The sequence below is a fragment of the Chiloscyllium punctatum genome, chromosome 17 (assembly GCF_047496795.1).
Source record: "Chiloscyllium punctatum isolate Juve2018m chromosome 17, sChiPun1.3, whole genome shotgun sequence".
Taxonomy (NCBI): Eukaryota; Metazoa; Chordata; class Chondrichthyes; order Orectolobiformes; family Hemiscylliidae; genus Chiloscyllium; species Chiloscyllium punctatum.
This window is the reverse complement of record NC_092755.1, coordinates 91228428-91246401: the sequence shown is the minus strand read 5'-3', so window position 1 is coordinate 91246401 and position 17974 is coordinate 91228428. Positions and strand designations below refer to the sequence as shown.

The 17974-nt window shown below is 40.2% G+C and overlaps 1 protein-coding gene across 7 annotated transcripts in view; it reads right to left on the bottom strand.

The window, feature by feature from the left end:
- The window catches only part of ube3b (ubiquitin protein ligase E3B), a 59574-nt gene extending 44792 nt beyond the window's left edge, over positions 1-14782 (bottom strand). For 2 of the 7 annotated variants that reach the window (XM_072587884.1, XM_072587890.1), the window contains exons 1-6: positions 14553-14782; positions 11483-11673; positions 10062-10141; positions 5383-5551; positions 2275-2395; positions 1242-1301 (exon numbers count right to left, since the gene is read on the bottom strand). In XM_072587884.1, coding sequence (XP_072443985.1) covers positions 1242-1301; positions 2275-2395; positions 5383-5551; positions 10062-10119 — 408 coding nt within the window. In that variant the 5' untranslated portion in view covers positions 10120-10141; positions 11483-11673; positions 14553-14782. The remainder of the gene's footprint in view (positions 1-1241; positions 1302-2274; positions 2396-5382; positions 5552-10061; positions 10142-11482; positions 11674-14552) is intronic. The other 5 variants (XM_072587886.1, XM_072587885.1, XM_072587887.1 and 2 more) reach the window with 5 other exon arrangements.
- Positions 14783-17974: the final 3192 nt, after the last annotated feature.

Here is a 17974-nt window from a genome sequence, read left to right as displayed (position 1 = left end):
TATCCTCTTCAGATTGATTACTAAAGTTATCAATCTCGGACTAAGCTCCACTTTCTGCAACTGGATCTTCAGTTTCCTGACCCATAGGCCACAATCAGTGAAGATTGAGGACAATATTTCATCCTCACTAACACTCAACACTGGAGCCCCCCAGGGGTGCCTACTCAGCCCCCTACTGTACTCACTGTATATCCATGACTGCGTCACCAAATACCAGACTAATGCCATTTATAAGTTCGCTGATGATACTACCATAGTCAGTCAAATCTCAGATGGCGATGAAACAGACTACAGACGGGAGGTAGAAGACCTAGGAAAATAGCGCAGAACTCATTATTAACTTTCAGTGGGATGTTACTCATGCCTCCCTACACATTAACAGCACAGAGGTGGGATGATTGGAGAGTGTCAGACTCCCAGGTGTGGTCATCCACAACATGCTTTCTTGGACTCTTCATGTGGATGCACTGGTGACAACATCTCTTGTTCCTCAGGCAGCTGAGGAAATTTGGCATGACGGTGAATACCCTTTCCAACTTTTATAGGTGCGCCATCGAGAGCATTCTGACTGGATGTATCACTACCTGGTATGGCAAATGTACCATTCTAGATTGGAGACAATTACAAAGAGTGGTGAACTCGGCCCGGACAACCACAAAGGCTGACCTCCCATCTAGAATATCCATCGACCAGGCCCGCTGTCAAGGAAAGGCCACCAGCAATCTCAAAGATCCATCCCACCCTGGCAATGCTTTTCTACAACCTCTACCACTGGGGAGAAGGTACAGAAGCCTGAACACACGCACCAGCTGGTTTCGAAACGGTTTCTACCCTATTGTTGTTAGAATACTGAATAGACTCAAACTCTTAACATTCGCCTGTTTTTACTGCTGTTTACCTATTATTTACTTATCTATGCTATTTAACTATGTGATCTGCCTGTATTACTCACAAGACAAAGCTTTTCACTGTGCCTTGGTACATGTGACAATAAATTCAATTCAGGTTTATTAATCGAATATGGCAAATAAATTGAGACTAGACTGATGGCAAAGACCATTGGCTCTCAGTTTTCATGGACAGGTTGATGGCAACACAAATTGGAACAATATATGACTAGGAACGGTGTATGATCGTTAGTCTGTAAGGTTGAGATCCGCATTGGGCAATATATTTATTAACTAAACCATAATAATAAATAAGTAACACATTTGAAATCTACTCAAAGAATACATACAAACCTTGGACTCATTCTCTACTTCCATGCTGTTAAGGATACAGCGACATAGCTTTTGCAGTCTCTGAAAAGATATAACAACTCATTACTCAAACAACCTATGCAGATATAGAGAATAGAGTTGTATATGCACAATACTTTTAGCCTTGATAAATAGTTTTCCAACTTTCCATAGGCAAATGATCGATCTCCCATGCAATGACTAGGAGGATGAATTTTGCAATGCCATTGCCATACTTCGTACATGTTTGGCAAAATCTCAACTCCCCAGTTTCTTTTAGCTTGTTGGCAAAAGTTGTCAAAAGTAAGTTAGTTTTGATGCTCAGTGGAGGTTGTAAAGGAGCGTTCGCTCATTTTTAACAATAGGAAATTACACTTATGGCATTGGCAACTATAGGATGAGGTGAGTAGGCTATGTTCTTAACTTAACGATGGCTGGTAAAAGATGGCCTTGCCAGAATCAATATCTGAGCAAGTGGGTGAACAATGAAGTCAAATTTGCAATTATAAATTCATAGAACAACATGTTGATATTTCTTAGGAGTTGTACAAGATGTGACTTCATGATTCATTAGTTTACCAGAGCTGCGAAATATGAGAATTCTGTGCTCATCAACATGACAGTCTTTGATTTTGGGGAACAGAAAGGTTCAGATACTTGGTGTCAACAGTTATAACATCAATTAAAAAGGACAAAGATTTTTCATCTCTGCCTCAACCCTGATCATAAAACTACATCCTGTAACGTAATGTTTTCCCTGCTTCCCAGCCACTCCTTTGACCTTGGAACAAATTGTCCATCTGTTTTAGCAATATTTAAGATCACATTAAGTGAAATATTAGAAATTGATACAGGATGACACACAAATGAAATCTGACCTCCTCTCAAATTATCAGAATACAATTAGAACTTTATTTTCTTTAGCCCAATACTCTATAAATTTCTAAAAGGAGCAACATGGCTGAAACAATAACAAACTAGTGAATTGTCCCTCCCCATCCAAGGTGACAGAACTGACTTCTGTCAGCATACTTACATCTTTATCTTCTTTCATGCGATACACAAACAGAAACTTCCTTGTGATTTTAAATATAGCGAGCGCACTTCTTTTTGATGAATTTGCTTCATAGGTATCAAAAAAATCATCAACTTCCAATCTGTACAGGCAACAACACCCGATTAAACAATGATGTGATTTTCATAAAGCAAAATATACAAGTGGCTCTGAAAAAGATGACACTTATGGTTTTGTTTTAAGATACCTAATATCAAGGCCTACATTGGTAAGGCCTAAGGTCTAATAGAGAAAGAGAAATAGCATAGAGATTAAAGATGTATGACAGTGAATTTAAATCACAACATTCTCATTGAACTAAGCAGCATCTATGAAAAGTTGGCAGTGCTATGATTCCAAAAAATCTTAAAGACGTATTGTTCAGGATATCCAGATAAAAATGCAGTCATGCCAACAGGGTCCTTTTCAAAAGCTTACTTTTTCATTCTACTGTCCATTGCCATTGATCATTTTCATATTTTCAGTCCATGCAAAATGTGGACAATGCCACAGCCAAACTGGACACTGATTTACCCAACTTTCCTGACAACAAGTTTTACTAGAGAGTCGGATGGGAAGAACGTTCAATGCTTTCTGCTCCCAGTCTGGCCTATTATAACAAGCTCTTTTGAGGTCAGTTAACTTAAGAACCAAACTACAAGATCTTCTGGTTTGGAAAAACTATGCTACACCAGGCATTAGGGGCTTTGGAAATTTATGCAGATTATAACTGTTATTTGAATATGTAATATTTTTAAGTTTGAGAAAGCTCAGTTCTAAACAGTCAAATTACTTATGTGTAGCTAATTATTCCCATTCGTGAATAATCTTAAATTAACTGTACCAAACAAAAGCATAAATCCAAGGTCATTTTGATAGCTACCTAACAACCTTTTTTCTAACAAAGTTATGTGATTTCTTTTGTCTTGTATACATTTTTCACTTTTTGAACTTGCTGTTTTGTGTTTCATTTCTTGGTTTCTGGAAAAACTTACTGTATTTCTTTGGTCGAGGAGTTAGCGGACGAGGGAGGTTTACTGCTTGTTCAATTTCCAAAAGGCATTCAATAAGATACTGCACACTAAGCTATGTAATAATAGCCGATGGTGTTGGGGGTAGTACATCAGCATGGATAAAGGAGGCTAACAAATAGAAGACAGATTTAGAACAAAGGGAGCATTTTCAGGATGGCAACCTGCGATTGCTGCAGTATCATAGGGATCAGTGCTGAACTCACAATTATTTACAAAATATTAACGACTTAGATGACAGAAGTGAACATACTATTGTTAAGTTTATGGATAACACAAAAATGGGTGGGAACACAAGTAGTGAGAATGATATAAAGAGACTGCAGAGCGATATTAACAGATTAAGTGACTGCGCATAAACTTGGCAGATGGAATGTAAGAAAGTGCAAGATTTTGACCTGTAGCAAGAGAAGAATATCTGAATATTATTTAAGTAAAGAGAGACTGCAGAAAGCTGCAGCACAGATAAATCGGGGTCTTCATGTATTAAACAAAAAAAGCTTGCATCCAAGTTCAGCAGATGGCAAATAGAACGTTGGTTTTTATATCAAAGGGAATAGAGTATAAAAATAGGGAAGTTTCTCTACAATAATGTTGGGCATTAGTTAGACCACAGCTTGAAAGCTGTGAATAGCTATTGTCTCCTTATCTAAGAAAAGTTATACTGGCACAGGGTACAGAACAGAGAAGGGTCAACAGGTTAAATGTGGGTACGGAGATACTCTATTACAAGGAGAGGTTGTACTTATTGCAGCTAAGAAGAATGAGACACCTTATTGAAACATGGAAGATTGTGGGGGCACAGTTATTAGTACCAGGGACCCAGGTTTGATTCTTGGGTGACTGTCTGGGTGGGGTTTGCACATTTTCCCCGTGGCTGCATGGATTTCTGCCAGGTGCTCGTTTCCCCTCTCGGTCTGAAAATGTGGATCTACCATTGTCAATTGCCCTGCAGTGTCCAGGGATATGTTGGATACGTGAATTAGCCATGGGAAATGCTGGGTTATTGGGATAGGGTGGTCTGGTTGGGATGCTCTTCAGACAGTCACTGTGATAGGGTTAGATGTACTCACTATATAGGACTTCATAGAATCCCTCCAGTGTGGAAACAGGACAGTTGGCCCAACAAGTCCACACCACCCTCCAGAGAGCAATCCACCCAGATCCATTCCCTCCTACCCTATTACTCTATATTTACCCCTGTCTAATGCATCTAATCTATATATCCCTGAATACTATAGGCAATTTAGCATAGCAAATGCACCTAACCTGCACACCTTTGGATTGTTGGAGGAAACCGGAGCACCCGGAGGAAACCCATGCAGACACGGGGAGAATGTGCAAACTCCACACAGATAATTGAACCCAGGTCCCTGGAGTTGAGACATCAGTGCTAACCACTGAGCCACCATGGCTCAGTGGGCTGAGTGGCTCTTTCTGCATTATAGGGATTCTAAGATTCTTGGGAGGCTTCACAGGAAAGATGCAGAAAGGTCATTTCTCCTTTTGGGAGAATTTAGGACCAACAGTCATAATTTGAGAGCTGGAGATCTTCCAGGAAGCTAGATCATTAAGAATATTCCAGGCTGAGATAGACAGATTTTTAATTAATAAAGGAGTGAAGGGTTATGGGGAAAAAACAGGAAAAGAAGTTGAGCATTAATTGCAGAGCAGACTATAGTGTCAAATGGCCTGCTTCAGCTCCTACATTCTATTATCTTCTAGCTTTCCCTTGGGCAAGTGTGCTTTTTTTAAAAACATGTGTAAATCTTGGGTGTCTCCCACTACATGTAGGGATATAGCAATGGGGGCCAGAATTAAAAGGCTAAAAACTGAGGCTTTAGAAGAATTTCTGCAGGTTTGAGTGTCTTAGATGGTCTTTGCTTCTACAAAGCTCACAGATTTTGCTAAGACCTTGACTATTTTGACTTTTAATCGGGAATTTGTTTGTGTTTAAAATAATGTTATCCTATTACTTCAAGGTTATTCTCTGCCCTCTTATTAGCCTTTTGAACATCACATTGTTACGAATATTATTGCAAAATAAAACAAAATTGACCTGATTTCTCGAAGCAGCCAACACCGGCAGAGGTACCTCCTGACGATCGCCTGAATCTGAATAGTCGCTCGTTCACGCTCCTTCTGCCCTTTCCTCTCCTCTCGAGCTGCCCGGGCTTTGTCCAGGAACTGAGTTTTGGAAGTTTGTGTAGTGCTAAACATTGCTGCCCCTGGGAACAAAGTAACAACAGGATCTTTAAGGATTTTACTGAAATGCTAGTGCTCAACAGCAGAACATGAGATTCTGAAATGGTGTTGATAGCTGAGACCAGAGTGTTCATGTTCGTTTCTTCAATGCATGCTTGAGTTACTTCTAATTTAAAGCCTCACAAAGCCACTTCACTGCAGTTAGCATATTGGCACCAAGAGACAATAGGAAACATAAGCCTTTCGACCCTCTCAAATCAGAGCTGGAAAATGTGTTGCTGGAAAAGCACAGATCAAGCAGCATCCAAGGAGCAGGAGAATCGACATTTCGGGCATAAGCCCTTCTGCAGGAATGAGGAAGGTGTGCCAAGCAGACTAAGATAAAAGGTAGGGAGGAGGGACTTGGGGGACGGGCGTTGGGAATGCGATAGGTGGAAGGAGGTTAAGGTGAGGGTGATAGACCAGAGAGGGGGTGGGGGCAGAGAGGTTGAGAAGAAGATTGCAGGTCAAGAAGGCGGTGCTGAGTCTGAGGATTGGGACTGAGATAAGGTGGGGGGAGGGGAAATGAGGAAGCTAGAGAAATCTGCATTCATCCCTTGTGGTTGGAGGGTTCCTAGGTTGAAGATGAGGCGCTCTTCCTTCAGGCGTTGTGTTACCATGGTCTGGCGATGGAGGAGGCCAAGGACCTGCATGCCCTTGGCGGAGTGGGAGGGGGAGTTAAAGTGTTCAGCCACAGGACGGTTGGGTTGGTTGGTTGGTGCGGGTGTCCCAGAGGTGTTCTCTGAAACGTTCTGCAAGTAGGCGGCCTGTCTCCCCAATGTAGAGGTGGGCACATCGGGTGCAGCGGATGCAGTAAATGATGTGTGTGGAGGTGCAGGTGAATTTGTGACGGATATGGAAGGATCCCTTGGGGCCTTCGATGGAAGTGAGGTGGGGGGGGGGGGAAGGTGTGAGCGCAAGTTTTGCATTTCTTGAGGTTGCAGGGGAAGGTGCCGGGAGTGGAGGTTGGTTTGGTTGTGGGGGGGGGGTGGACTTGACGAGGGAGTCACGGAGGGAGTGGTCTTTCCGGAACACTGATAGGGGAGGGGAGGGGAGGGAAATATATCCTTAGTGGTAGGGTCTGTTTGGAGGTGGCAGAAGTGACGAAGGATGATACGATGTATCTGGAGGTTGGTGGGGTGGTAGGTGAGGACCAGTGGGGTTCTGTCCTGATGACGATTGGAGGGGCGAGGTTCAAGGGCGGAGGAGCAGGAAGTGGAGAGTATCGTCAACCACATCTGAGGGGAAACTGCGGTCTTTGAAGACCCTCTCAAATCAGTTCAGACTACTCTTACCACTAAAAACAAACAAAACACAGTCGTGAACCAGATGTTCTCACTGTTATTAAAACTAAGGATTCTTTCATTAGACATAGCAAACATTCCGAGCACCATAAACCTTTGATCCAAATTACATTGCTGGACGATTTTTCCCCATTTAAATTTCACATACTGATCATATTGTATACTGAAGGTTGAAAGAACAGACCCAAAATAATTCTCTCAGTGGGAAAATAATACCTGACATACTCTGCTGCAGCCTTTTGCATTTCCTCATATATAGATTAATTTAATACAGAGCTTTGCAAACATATAAAAGTACCAGCAGTTTGAAGCATGGCTTCAATGCAATCCCAACTTGTTATTAGGTTAGCCAAGGCTGCAGTTACCTTCGTCCAGATTACACTGTGTGTTTAGCGGATGCATGGAGTGAATGTTTACATGTATGCTGACCACCAACTCTGCCCGTCACCTCTGTGGCTGACAGCATGTCATAGATCAAGGACATTGACTAGATGGAGGATTGCTGTTAATTCCTTCCAGAAAGCACACATCTTATCCTTTGATGCTATCTCTCTCTTTAGCAGCCATTTTATGCTGTATCCAGTGGTGTGGAATCTTCATCTGTCATTTGACCTTGAGCTTTACTTCTTGACTATAATCAAGACAGTACGGTTCCATTTCTGCAAAATGTCTTTTTCCATCACAACCTCACTCTCATTTATTTCACCCCCACAACCCCAATGATATCTATGTTCCTCCCAATTCACACCCGCACCTTGTGTATCCCCAATTTTAATGAATCCACAGTTTGTGGCTGGGACCAAAATTACGAATTATTCACCCCCTCACTCTAACATTCTGCTTTATGACTACTACTTCACATTCTGTCTTTAAGACACTCCTTGACCAAGCTTTTGTCACCTGACTTAATATCTTGTTCTGTGGCTCGGTGTCATACTTTGCTTCAGAACACTCCTGTGAAGCATCTTGGGACATTTTATTATGTTAGAAGCATGAAAGAAGTTATGTTTTCCCACACACTTGCTCCAATGTCTGCTCAAACTCTATCCTACCAATGCAACCCATTCAAAATGCTATCTCATCCTCCGACATGAACAACTTTACAACCCAGCTTGTCAGCTGTTTTAAAATTCAAGCACGCCATATGGGCATCACCAACTGGCCAGTATTTATTACCTTTCCCTAGTTGCCCTTGAGGTGATGGTGGTGAGCTGCCTTCTTGAACTGCTACAGCCCAAATACTGTAGGTTCACCCTCAATGCCCTTAGGGAGGGAATTTCAGGATTTTTCCCCAGGAACAGCGATATATTTCCAAATCTGAATTAGGAGATGAGTTGCTTGGAGTGCAACTTGAAGGTGGTAGTGCTCCGATGTATCTGTTACCTTTGTCCTTTTAGATGGAAGTGATCATGAGTTTGGAAGGTGCTGACTAAGGACCTTTGGTGAATTTCTGCAATACATCTTATAGATAGTATGCATTGTTGTGACTGAGCATGTGGTGGAGGGAATGGATGCATATGGATATGGTACCACTGTTGTTGGAGCTGCACCTATCCAGGTAAGTGGGGAGAATTCATCCTGACTGATGCCTTGTAAATGATGGATAGGCTTTGGGGACTCTGGAGGGGAGTTACTTGCTGCAGTATTCCTAGACCTCAGATCTGCTCTTGTGGCTACTATGTTTTTGTGGTGAGTCCAGTTGAGTTTCTAGTCAATGGTAACCCCAAGGATGTTGATAGTGAGGGATTCAGTCATGGTAACACCATTGAAAGTCAAGGGGTAGTGTTAAATTCTCTCATATTAGAGATGGCCCTGGCCTAGTATTTGTGTGGAACAAATTTTACTTGCCACTTGTCAGTCCAAGCTTGGATACTGTTCAGATTTTGTTACATTTGAACATGGATTGGATTAATACCTGAGGATTTGTGAATGCTGCTGAACACTGTGCAATCACAGCATCATAGAAATGTACAGCAGGGAAACAGACTCTTTAGTCCAACACCTCCATAACAATCAGATATCCTAATCTAATATAGTGCCATTTGCCAGCATTTGGCCCCTATCTCTCTCAACCCTTTCTATTCATATATACATCCAGATGCATTTTAAATGTTGTAATTGTACTAACTGCCACCATTTTCTCTGAAAGCTCATTTCATACACGCACACATTAAAACAGTGCCCCTTAGGTCCCTTTTAAATCTTTCCTCTCTCCCCTTAAATCTATGCCCTCTAGTTCTGGACTCCTCCACCACAGGGAAAGACCTTGTCTATTTACCTTATTCACATCCTTCATGATTTTATAAACCTCTATAAGGCCACTCCTCAGCCTCTGATGCTCCTATTCAGAGGCCTGTTCAGCCTTTCCCTATAACTCAAATCTTCCAACACTGGCAACATCCCTGTAAATCTTTTCTGAACTCTTTCAAGTTTAACAACATCCTTCCGATAGGAGGGAGGTCAGAACTGCACACAATATTCCAAAAGTGGCCTAACCAATGTCTTGTACAGCCGCAACATGACCTCCCAACTCTTATACTCAATGTTCTGACCAATAAAAGGAAAGCATACCAAATACCTTCTTCATATCCTATCTACCTGTGACTCCACTTTCAAGGAACTATGAATCTGCACTCCAAGGTCTTGAGAAAGTCTATAGCCTTAGAACTTGTCCTTAAACAGTAAAATTTAATACTGAATTATAGAACACATTTGCTGCACACTAGAAAAGAAGCCGACAGGCAGGGAGGGTCAGGCTACAAAAACGGGGAACCCAAGCTATACAGAAAATAAAAACATCTATTCTCATCAAGTGATAACAGGATGATCTAAGACAATTAAGAACTTTTGCCTTAACATCAGTGAGACTGTGTAAGCAGGACACCAAGTGATAACATTCACAGCTGTTCCCTTGTGAAATTAATGACAATGTTTGATTCTGACCTCGAAATGAAACTCATTCTCATCAAAAGCCTTGCAATTAACAGTCAGATCCTATTACAATGGATTCTTATTACCCATGCAAGCTAGGCAGATGCAGAGGGGAAAAAAATTTTTCTGTTACAAGTCTGACTTGAGAATTCAAAAGGACACTAAAGAGAGAGAAAGCGCACATGCACGAGCAAGAGCAAGAGATCATTTTAGTGGCGAGACTGCTGAAGCCAGTAGAAAATTAACTCTTTCTGCTTACTTGCTATGGATTGAATATAATTGTATTTTGACACTTTATGATGATTTTGAGTAGCCATTACTGGTTATGAAATGCAAACTCTGTAAAAGATAATATTGATAAAGCTTTAACTTACTTGCTGTTCTTACAGACCATGACTGCCCCACTGTCAATTCTAACTAATCAGATCTTATGTAAGAATTTGAATCACAACCCTGAGAAAAAAGCATGTTTAATTCAAGACTAATGAATCAGTTTAAATACAACCATACGGTAACATCTCAGCTTCAGGTACAGAATGATTCTGTGTTTAAGATAAAAAGCAGGAGTCTGCTCCTAGCTTAAAAATTATTCTAAACCTAAGAATGAAGAGTTCTGACACAATCTGTCAGGAAGCTATTTTATGGTCAAAAGTTTGCCCTCCTTGCTAAGAAGCCATTTTGTAAAACAATCGTATCTGACATGCGAGCTGAGCAAGGTTACTTTATGAATTCTTCCAATCAGCTCTGACTGCTGGCTCTTTATGATAGGAACTTATCTCGCCAGCAGGCACCGAACTCAGCTGGATTTGTTTTTCCCACCAGAATGAATGGCTCAGGGCCTGTAGGAGTGATCAGTCAAGTACACGCAGACCTGTCAATTAACTTCTCTTCTTTACGAATTATTGTCTTTTACTGTGATCTGTCTAATTAAGAACATGCAGAGTTTTAATAAACTTTTTGTACAAAGGAAGCCACTTTGTGACACAACAGTACAGCAGTCTGCTAGGGCTCTTGAAGGGTTGATATTTTACTCTCCTGGATTATTAGACCCTAGTTAGTTTGGCTTATAGGTATCAGTGTTATGTTGTAACAGTGATGCTATTGGTAAATAAAGGGGATGACAAAAATTAAACTAAACTAAGAGATTTTTTATTCCAGACTACCAAAGAGTACAACCTCCAGGATGAACCAAGAGAGGCTTACAAGGTTAGTCCACAGAGATTCCCTGGGTCGTCTCAAATCTGTATCTTTAACAGCCTTTTTGTTCAGCAACGTTCTCCAGGACCTTACCATTAAGTGTATGAGTCCTGCCCTGATTTGCCTTTCCAAAATGCAGCACCTCACATTTAGCTAAATCAAACTCCATCTGCCATTCCTCAGCTGATTAGCCCATCTGATCAAGATCCCATTGTACTCCAAGGTAATCTTCTTCGCTGTCCTGTGAACATTTTCACTTCTGACCTGATGATGGTTCTTTAAGCTCCAAAATACTGCACATATTCTCAGTTCTTATGTACCTGACTTCCAGTAAAAGGTGAAAAGGAAACTCATTTTGGTACTGCCCACACACCTCACAGCTAGTTAAACAGTACATTGCCAGAAATAGCAGCTCTTTAATTCCTTGTCAAGCTAAAGTTAACAATGCAGACAAGATGTCAGTAAAAGAAAACACTAGTTTACCTGAATATTGTGCAGTCTAAAACTGGAAATCAGTTCATCAGTCCCAGTGCACAGACATGAGGTAATCATTCAGACAATGAAGAACCTGAAGTGAGCTGGTACTGTATGTTGATAAAAGAAAGATTCCACATCACTTCAAATCCATCTTCTCAGAGCAAAATTGCTATCTAATTGCCTTGGTACACTGAAACCTTAAGAAAGAACAAAATATGTCAGATAAGTTAGAAACACATCAAGGAGCATGGACATTGTATTAGTTACGATGGCAAGAAGTTAAAATCTGAAGTGGCTTCTGGCCATCATAGTACTGATTCAATTCCTAAATTTCAAATATTCAAGCCCAATAAGCAACTAGTGTCGGATAACAGGTACAGCTGATGTGAGCTTGGAGAATCATGCAAATATAAGTAGAGTGTAACACTTTTATTACTATGCAACATCGCTGCAAGTTTTACACTGATGCTAACCAAGATAGCTCCACTTTCCTGTTTGTTACAATACTTTTAAGTGTTTATCCATCTTCCACTTAAATACTATGATTGGAATTGCATCAAGTGCCACTTATGGCAATGCATTTCATAGACCTAATAAAAGTCCTGAGCATTCATTACCACCTCATTGCTTTTGCACTAAATATTTAACAGTTTTTAAACATCTCCAAACTACTTCTAAGTGCAGCACAGTTTTGTGTATCTGTATAATTATTCCATGATCCTACAGCTTTAATTGACCAATTAGGCATATTTCTGCACTGTTTATTTTTCATGAAAGTTCATACTGAAGACTTACTGACACTAACCTAAAAGGTTGTGATCAAATACACATATTAGGATGTATATACACACGTACAAACACACAGTGTAGGGATACCACTGTTGCTCTGAAGGGAACAAATTTTGGAAGTTAGGAATTAACGTGTATTTAATAGCGATTAGAAATAATTTCTAGTGTGCAGAACAATTAAGTATTTCAAATTTATATTGATAGACCACACTACTTATGAACATCTGAATCTTTACAAGCTTGCAAACGTTCCGAGAGGTCCATTGTCAGTGTTGTCACTTAGCTTGTTGCAAAGGACGATGTTGGGAGAAGAGGAAAAATCAAACAAACAGTCTCATGTGTGTGACGCTCGTGCGACAGATATACATCCTAACTTTAAAAACTTCATGTTGTACATCCTAAACCATTTTTCCCAAACACTCAGACCAAATAAATGTATTGATTGGTTGTTTCTCATAATACAAATGTTTTCGCATTATATATTAATGATTTGGATGAGGGAACCGGGGGCATTCTAGCGAAGTTTGCCGATGATACGAAGTTAGGTGGACAGGCAGGTAGTACTGAGGAAGTGGGGAGGCTACAGAAGGATCTAGACAGGTTGGGAGAGTGGTCCAGGAAATGGCTGATGGAATTTAACGTGAGCAAGTGCGAGGTCTTGCACTTTGGCAAAAAGAATAAAAGCATGGACTACTTTCTAAATGGTGAGAAAATTAATAAAGCCAAAGCACAAAGGGATCTGGGAGTACTAGTCGAGGATTCTCTAAAGGTAAACATGCAGGTTGAGTCTGTGATTAAGAAAGCGAATGCAATGTTGTCTCTTATCTCAAGAGGGTTGGAATATAAAAGCAGAGATGTACTACTAAGACTTTATAAAGCTCTGGTTAGGCCCCATTTGGAGTACTGTGTCCAGTTTTGGTCCCCACACCTCAGGAAGGACATACTGGCACTGGAACGTGTCCAGCGGAGATTCACACGGATGATCCCTGAAATGACAGGTCTAGCATATGAGGAACGGCTGAGGATACTGGGATTGTATTCGTTGGAGTTTAGAAGATTAAGGGGAGACTTAATAGAGACGTACAAAATAATACATGGCTTGGAAAAGGTGGATGCTAGGAAATTGTTTCCGTTAGACGAGGAGACTAGGACCCGTGGACACAGCCTTAGAATTAGAGGGGGTCATTTCAGAACAGAAATGCGGAGACATTTCTTCAGCCAGAGAGTGGTGGGCCTGTGGAATTCATTGCCACGGAGTGCAGTGGAAGCCGGGACGCTAAATGTCTTCAAGGCCGAGATTGATAGATTCTTGTTGTCTAGAGGAATTAAGGGCTACGGGGAGAACGCTGGTAAGTGGAGCTGAAATGCGCATCAGCCATGATTGAATGGCAGAGTGGACTCGATGGGCCGAATGGCCTTACTTCCACTCCTATGTCTTATGGTCTTAAATGTTGAACACAAACTTAAACTAGTCACCATTACGCTTTCTGAAATTCTAGTGACCCCAATATAAATGACAGGAATTCTTGAAAAATTTAATTCAGATTTGGGCATGCAAAAATCTAAAACATTTAAGTTTTATGATATACTTTCAAGACATAATTTTTACTGTGTATGTGATATATTAAATTTGTAACTCCATATGAGCTATACTAGATAATTAAATATATAATAGAAATAAACATGATAATGTTATTTCATCTAGAGGACTAGTATTGTTTAAATCGTCTTGCACATTTCATGACCACTTCTATTAAAAAGGTCTACACATGCTTCTTGTATAAAACATTGCAAAACTGTTACACATAAAAGGGTAAATTTATCATAGTCTCACTGGACCATAAACTACTCTCTCGTTAGAGATAGGACTGGTGGTAGTTTAATTTGAAGGTCGCTATGCATCAGGCAAAAGGGACAGATTGAGGAGGAGAGTCTTTTGTAGTAACCTCAGCCAAATTACATTATAGAACAAAAGACACACCAGAAAACTCACTAGAAAAAGGTCCAATTAAAAGCATTTTAAAAAATGCACATATATTACTGCATTATGATTGCTTACACCTTTCGGAACAAACAGAACAAACTGTCAGAACAACCTTATGGTACCAAGTTACTGTGTTTTCACAATACTGCAAAACGCAGGATTACCAATGTCAGACAAATTGCTGTGCATATGGATAACGTTAAAAATCACACAACACCAGGTTATAGTTTAATTGGAAGCACTCTAGCTTTCGGAGCATATGGATAACAAATACATTCTCTGCACAGGAGACAAAATACTCACATAAGGAATGGACCTCAAATCTTAGAATTCAAAACAGAATTTAACGAATAATAAAAAAAGGCCACAACCTCCTTTTGTACTCCTGGACTTCTCTTCTTTCTGGCATGTGAATAACCCTAACATATTATTACAACTGATAATGATGGAGATTTCCTCGCACTAGTACGTACAGGTTAATACAACCTCTTTCCTCTCATAACAAACACAAACTCCAGCAACAAGTCCCTTGTCACTTCCGGCTCCGGGTCAGAAAGACACTGGTGTCAAACATCCACCATCAATGGCTGACTGCGCATGCTCAGACGGCTGTCCGATTTCCTTGCGTTGGGCGGGAACAGAGTGAGATCCCGCCATCTTGGTAAAGGTCCCATCACCTCAATTTAACAGTGAGTGTAACACAGTTAGAGAATTTTGCAATATCGCTTAATTAAACATTGTAGACGCCTGTTGTTAAATATTTATGACTTCCGAAAACCCACCTCCTCCATTCCCACTTCCCGATTGCGCACGGGATGACACGAAATGAGATCCCAGAAATGAGAGAGTCAGTTGGTTCATGATGCACCATATGAGCCATGTCTAACTGCTTCTTGAAAGTTCCTCAATGCCCCCGTATGGATGGTTGGCAAGCAAACCTTTCCCAGTTTGCTCTGGAGGAATTGATAATTAATCTTTCAGATGCTGCTGGAGAACTCCAGAAAAACCAGTCAAAAAATACTTAGAAGTAGAAGTGAATATTCTGGTTGTACTTGAGTTCCACTTTGAAGTACAGTCGGTTCTGCTATAATACAGTAGTTCCATTCTCGTGCAATCCTGTGTTATAAGAAAATTGTGTAGTAGCAGCAAAATTGAAACTAACGGAGCTGGAATCATGTTATAACCAATACATGCTTTAAAAATTTTCCCTTTAGAATCAGTGTCCCCCAATTTGTCAATCGTATTACAGCGAATTCGCATGAATGAAATGCACATTATACTAGAACAACTTGTATACAAAATAATCCCAGATTCCTCTGGAGGAACTGATAATTAATCTTTCAGATGCTGCTGGAGAGTGCGAGAAAATCCAGTCAAAAAATACTTAGAAGTAGAAGTGAAAGAACTGGTTGTACTTGAGTTCCATTTTGAAGTACAGTCGGTTCTGCTATAACAATGATTTGGAGATGCTGGTGTTGGACTGGGGTGTACAAAGTTAAAAATCACACAACACAAGGTTAGAGTCCAACAGGTTTAATTGTCACAATCACCTGATGAAGGAGCGTCGCTCCGAAAGCTAGTGTTCTTCCAATTAAAGTTGGACTCTAACCTGGTGTTGTGTGATTTTTAACCTGCTCTAACAAGGTAGTTCCATTCTCGTGCAATCATGTGTTACAAGAAAATTGTGCAATAGCAGCACAATTGAAACTAACGGAGCTGGAACCATGTTATAACCAATACACGCTTTAAAAGTTTGCGTTTTAGAATCAGTATCCCCAATTCATTAATCGTGTTAAAGTGAATTTGCATGAATGAAATGCATGTTATACGACAACAACTTGTATACAAAATAATCAAACTGTATGTCTCATTTGACAGTATTATTGGTTATTCATTTTTAAAACTGGACTTTTTTTCTTTTTAAATTCTCTTCAAAAAAATATTGAAAATGGCATTGAAAAATGGGGGGACAGTCAAGTATTATCTAATTTGGTAATGAATGTTTTTGGTTTCCAGCCCTGCAAGGCAGTGTATCATTGCCAATATGTTTTGGCCAACCAGGGGCAAGTCATATGATGAAATCTCCATGAATATATTAAATCAAAATTAGTGTCCCTACCTCATAAGGAAGACAATTCTCGGCATTAATCTGTCTTTGTTTGAAAATGTATCATATGACATCCTGAACTATCTTTAATCAGTTTGCACTTATTTCCCTCACCCTATGGCCTGCGTTGAAAACAATCCATCTGATCTACTTCAATATCTTTCTTTTCTAAAAGTTTCTATTTTAGTATAAACTTTTTCTTATTTCTTTTGGGATCTTGGCATCATTAGCTAGACCAGCATTTATTGCTCATACCTAATTAGCATTGTGACTATTAGGTGCTGGTGAAATGCTGTCTGGAACTACAGCAGTCTTTGAAATTCAGGAACACCCATACTGCTGTTAGGAAGGGAATTTCAGGCTTTTGACCCAGTGACATTGAAGAAATGGCGATATAGTTCCAAGTCAGATAAGGGCAATAGACAGTTGATTGTGTACCATATATCTGTTGTTCTTATACTGGTGAATATTGTGGGTTTGGAAGGTGCTTTTGAAGGAAGTTGATAAGTTGTTGCAGTTTTGCTTGTAGGTGGTACAAGCTGTGTTTAATAGTAAAGGGACTGAATGTTGATGATATTGGATGGGTGCTATTCAAGTGGGCTGCTTAATCCTACATGATGTCAAGTTTTTTGAGAATTGTTGGAAGGGCACATATTGAGGAGAAAGTGAGGACTGAAGATGCTGGAGATCAGAGCTGAAAATGTGTTGCTGGAAAAGCGCAGCAGGTCAGGCAGCATCCATGGAACAGGAGAATCGACGTTTCGGGCATCAGCCCTTCTTCAGGGCACATATTGAGGCTAGTGAAAAGTATTCCATACTGCTTTCTCCCTTTGACTAATGCAGCTCCTTTCTTATTGATCTCAAAGTTTTATGGAGGATGCAATTACTTTTGTCTTGTGCTGTAGAGTTTAGTGCCCAATTCTATCAAGAATTATAAGTATTTAGTCTGCTGCAACTGTTTGGGATGTTCTGAGGTTCTAAAACGTAGTTTAGAAATGCAGATTTTCTGTCATACAAACTCAAAATAGACAGGGAGTCAAATCTGATACTTCCCATGCTTAATGCTACAGATTGTACTAACCTAATTCTCTAATCTGACAATCTTTATTCACCTACAGAACTTATGATTTTTTGGAGAACACAAAGTTTCTCCAGTTTTCGATCAGGATACATTTTACCGATATTGTATGGTACAGTTACAGCCTTCGTACAATTCAACAGCATTGGAATAATAGAAGGGTAGAGAAAGGAATGATGTTAAAATTTTGTTTCTGGCACAGACACATGACCTACTATGTTCTAACACATTCAGTGGTCTGACCCTGAAGCTGCTGGTTTAGGGAGGTATAACCTGTACGTGAGAAAGGGTTTTTATTCCAGGGTTGCTCAAAAATCTGAACTCAAGTGCATTTTCAGGGATGGACACATTTAGAAAATTATCTATGAAGATTGAACTAATTGGGGATGAGATAGTTTACTTCGAGATAGTAAACAATTGGAGAATTGGCTAGCCTTCCCACCTTGATAAGCTTAAGCTCATCTAAAACTCCAAATTTGCAACAAATCTCATTCACCCTGTATTGATTGTAATGAGGTCAGCCAGGTGGACTCATACAAT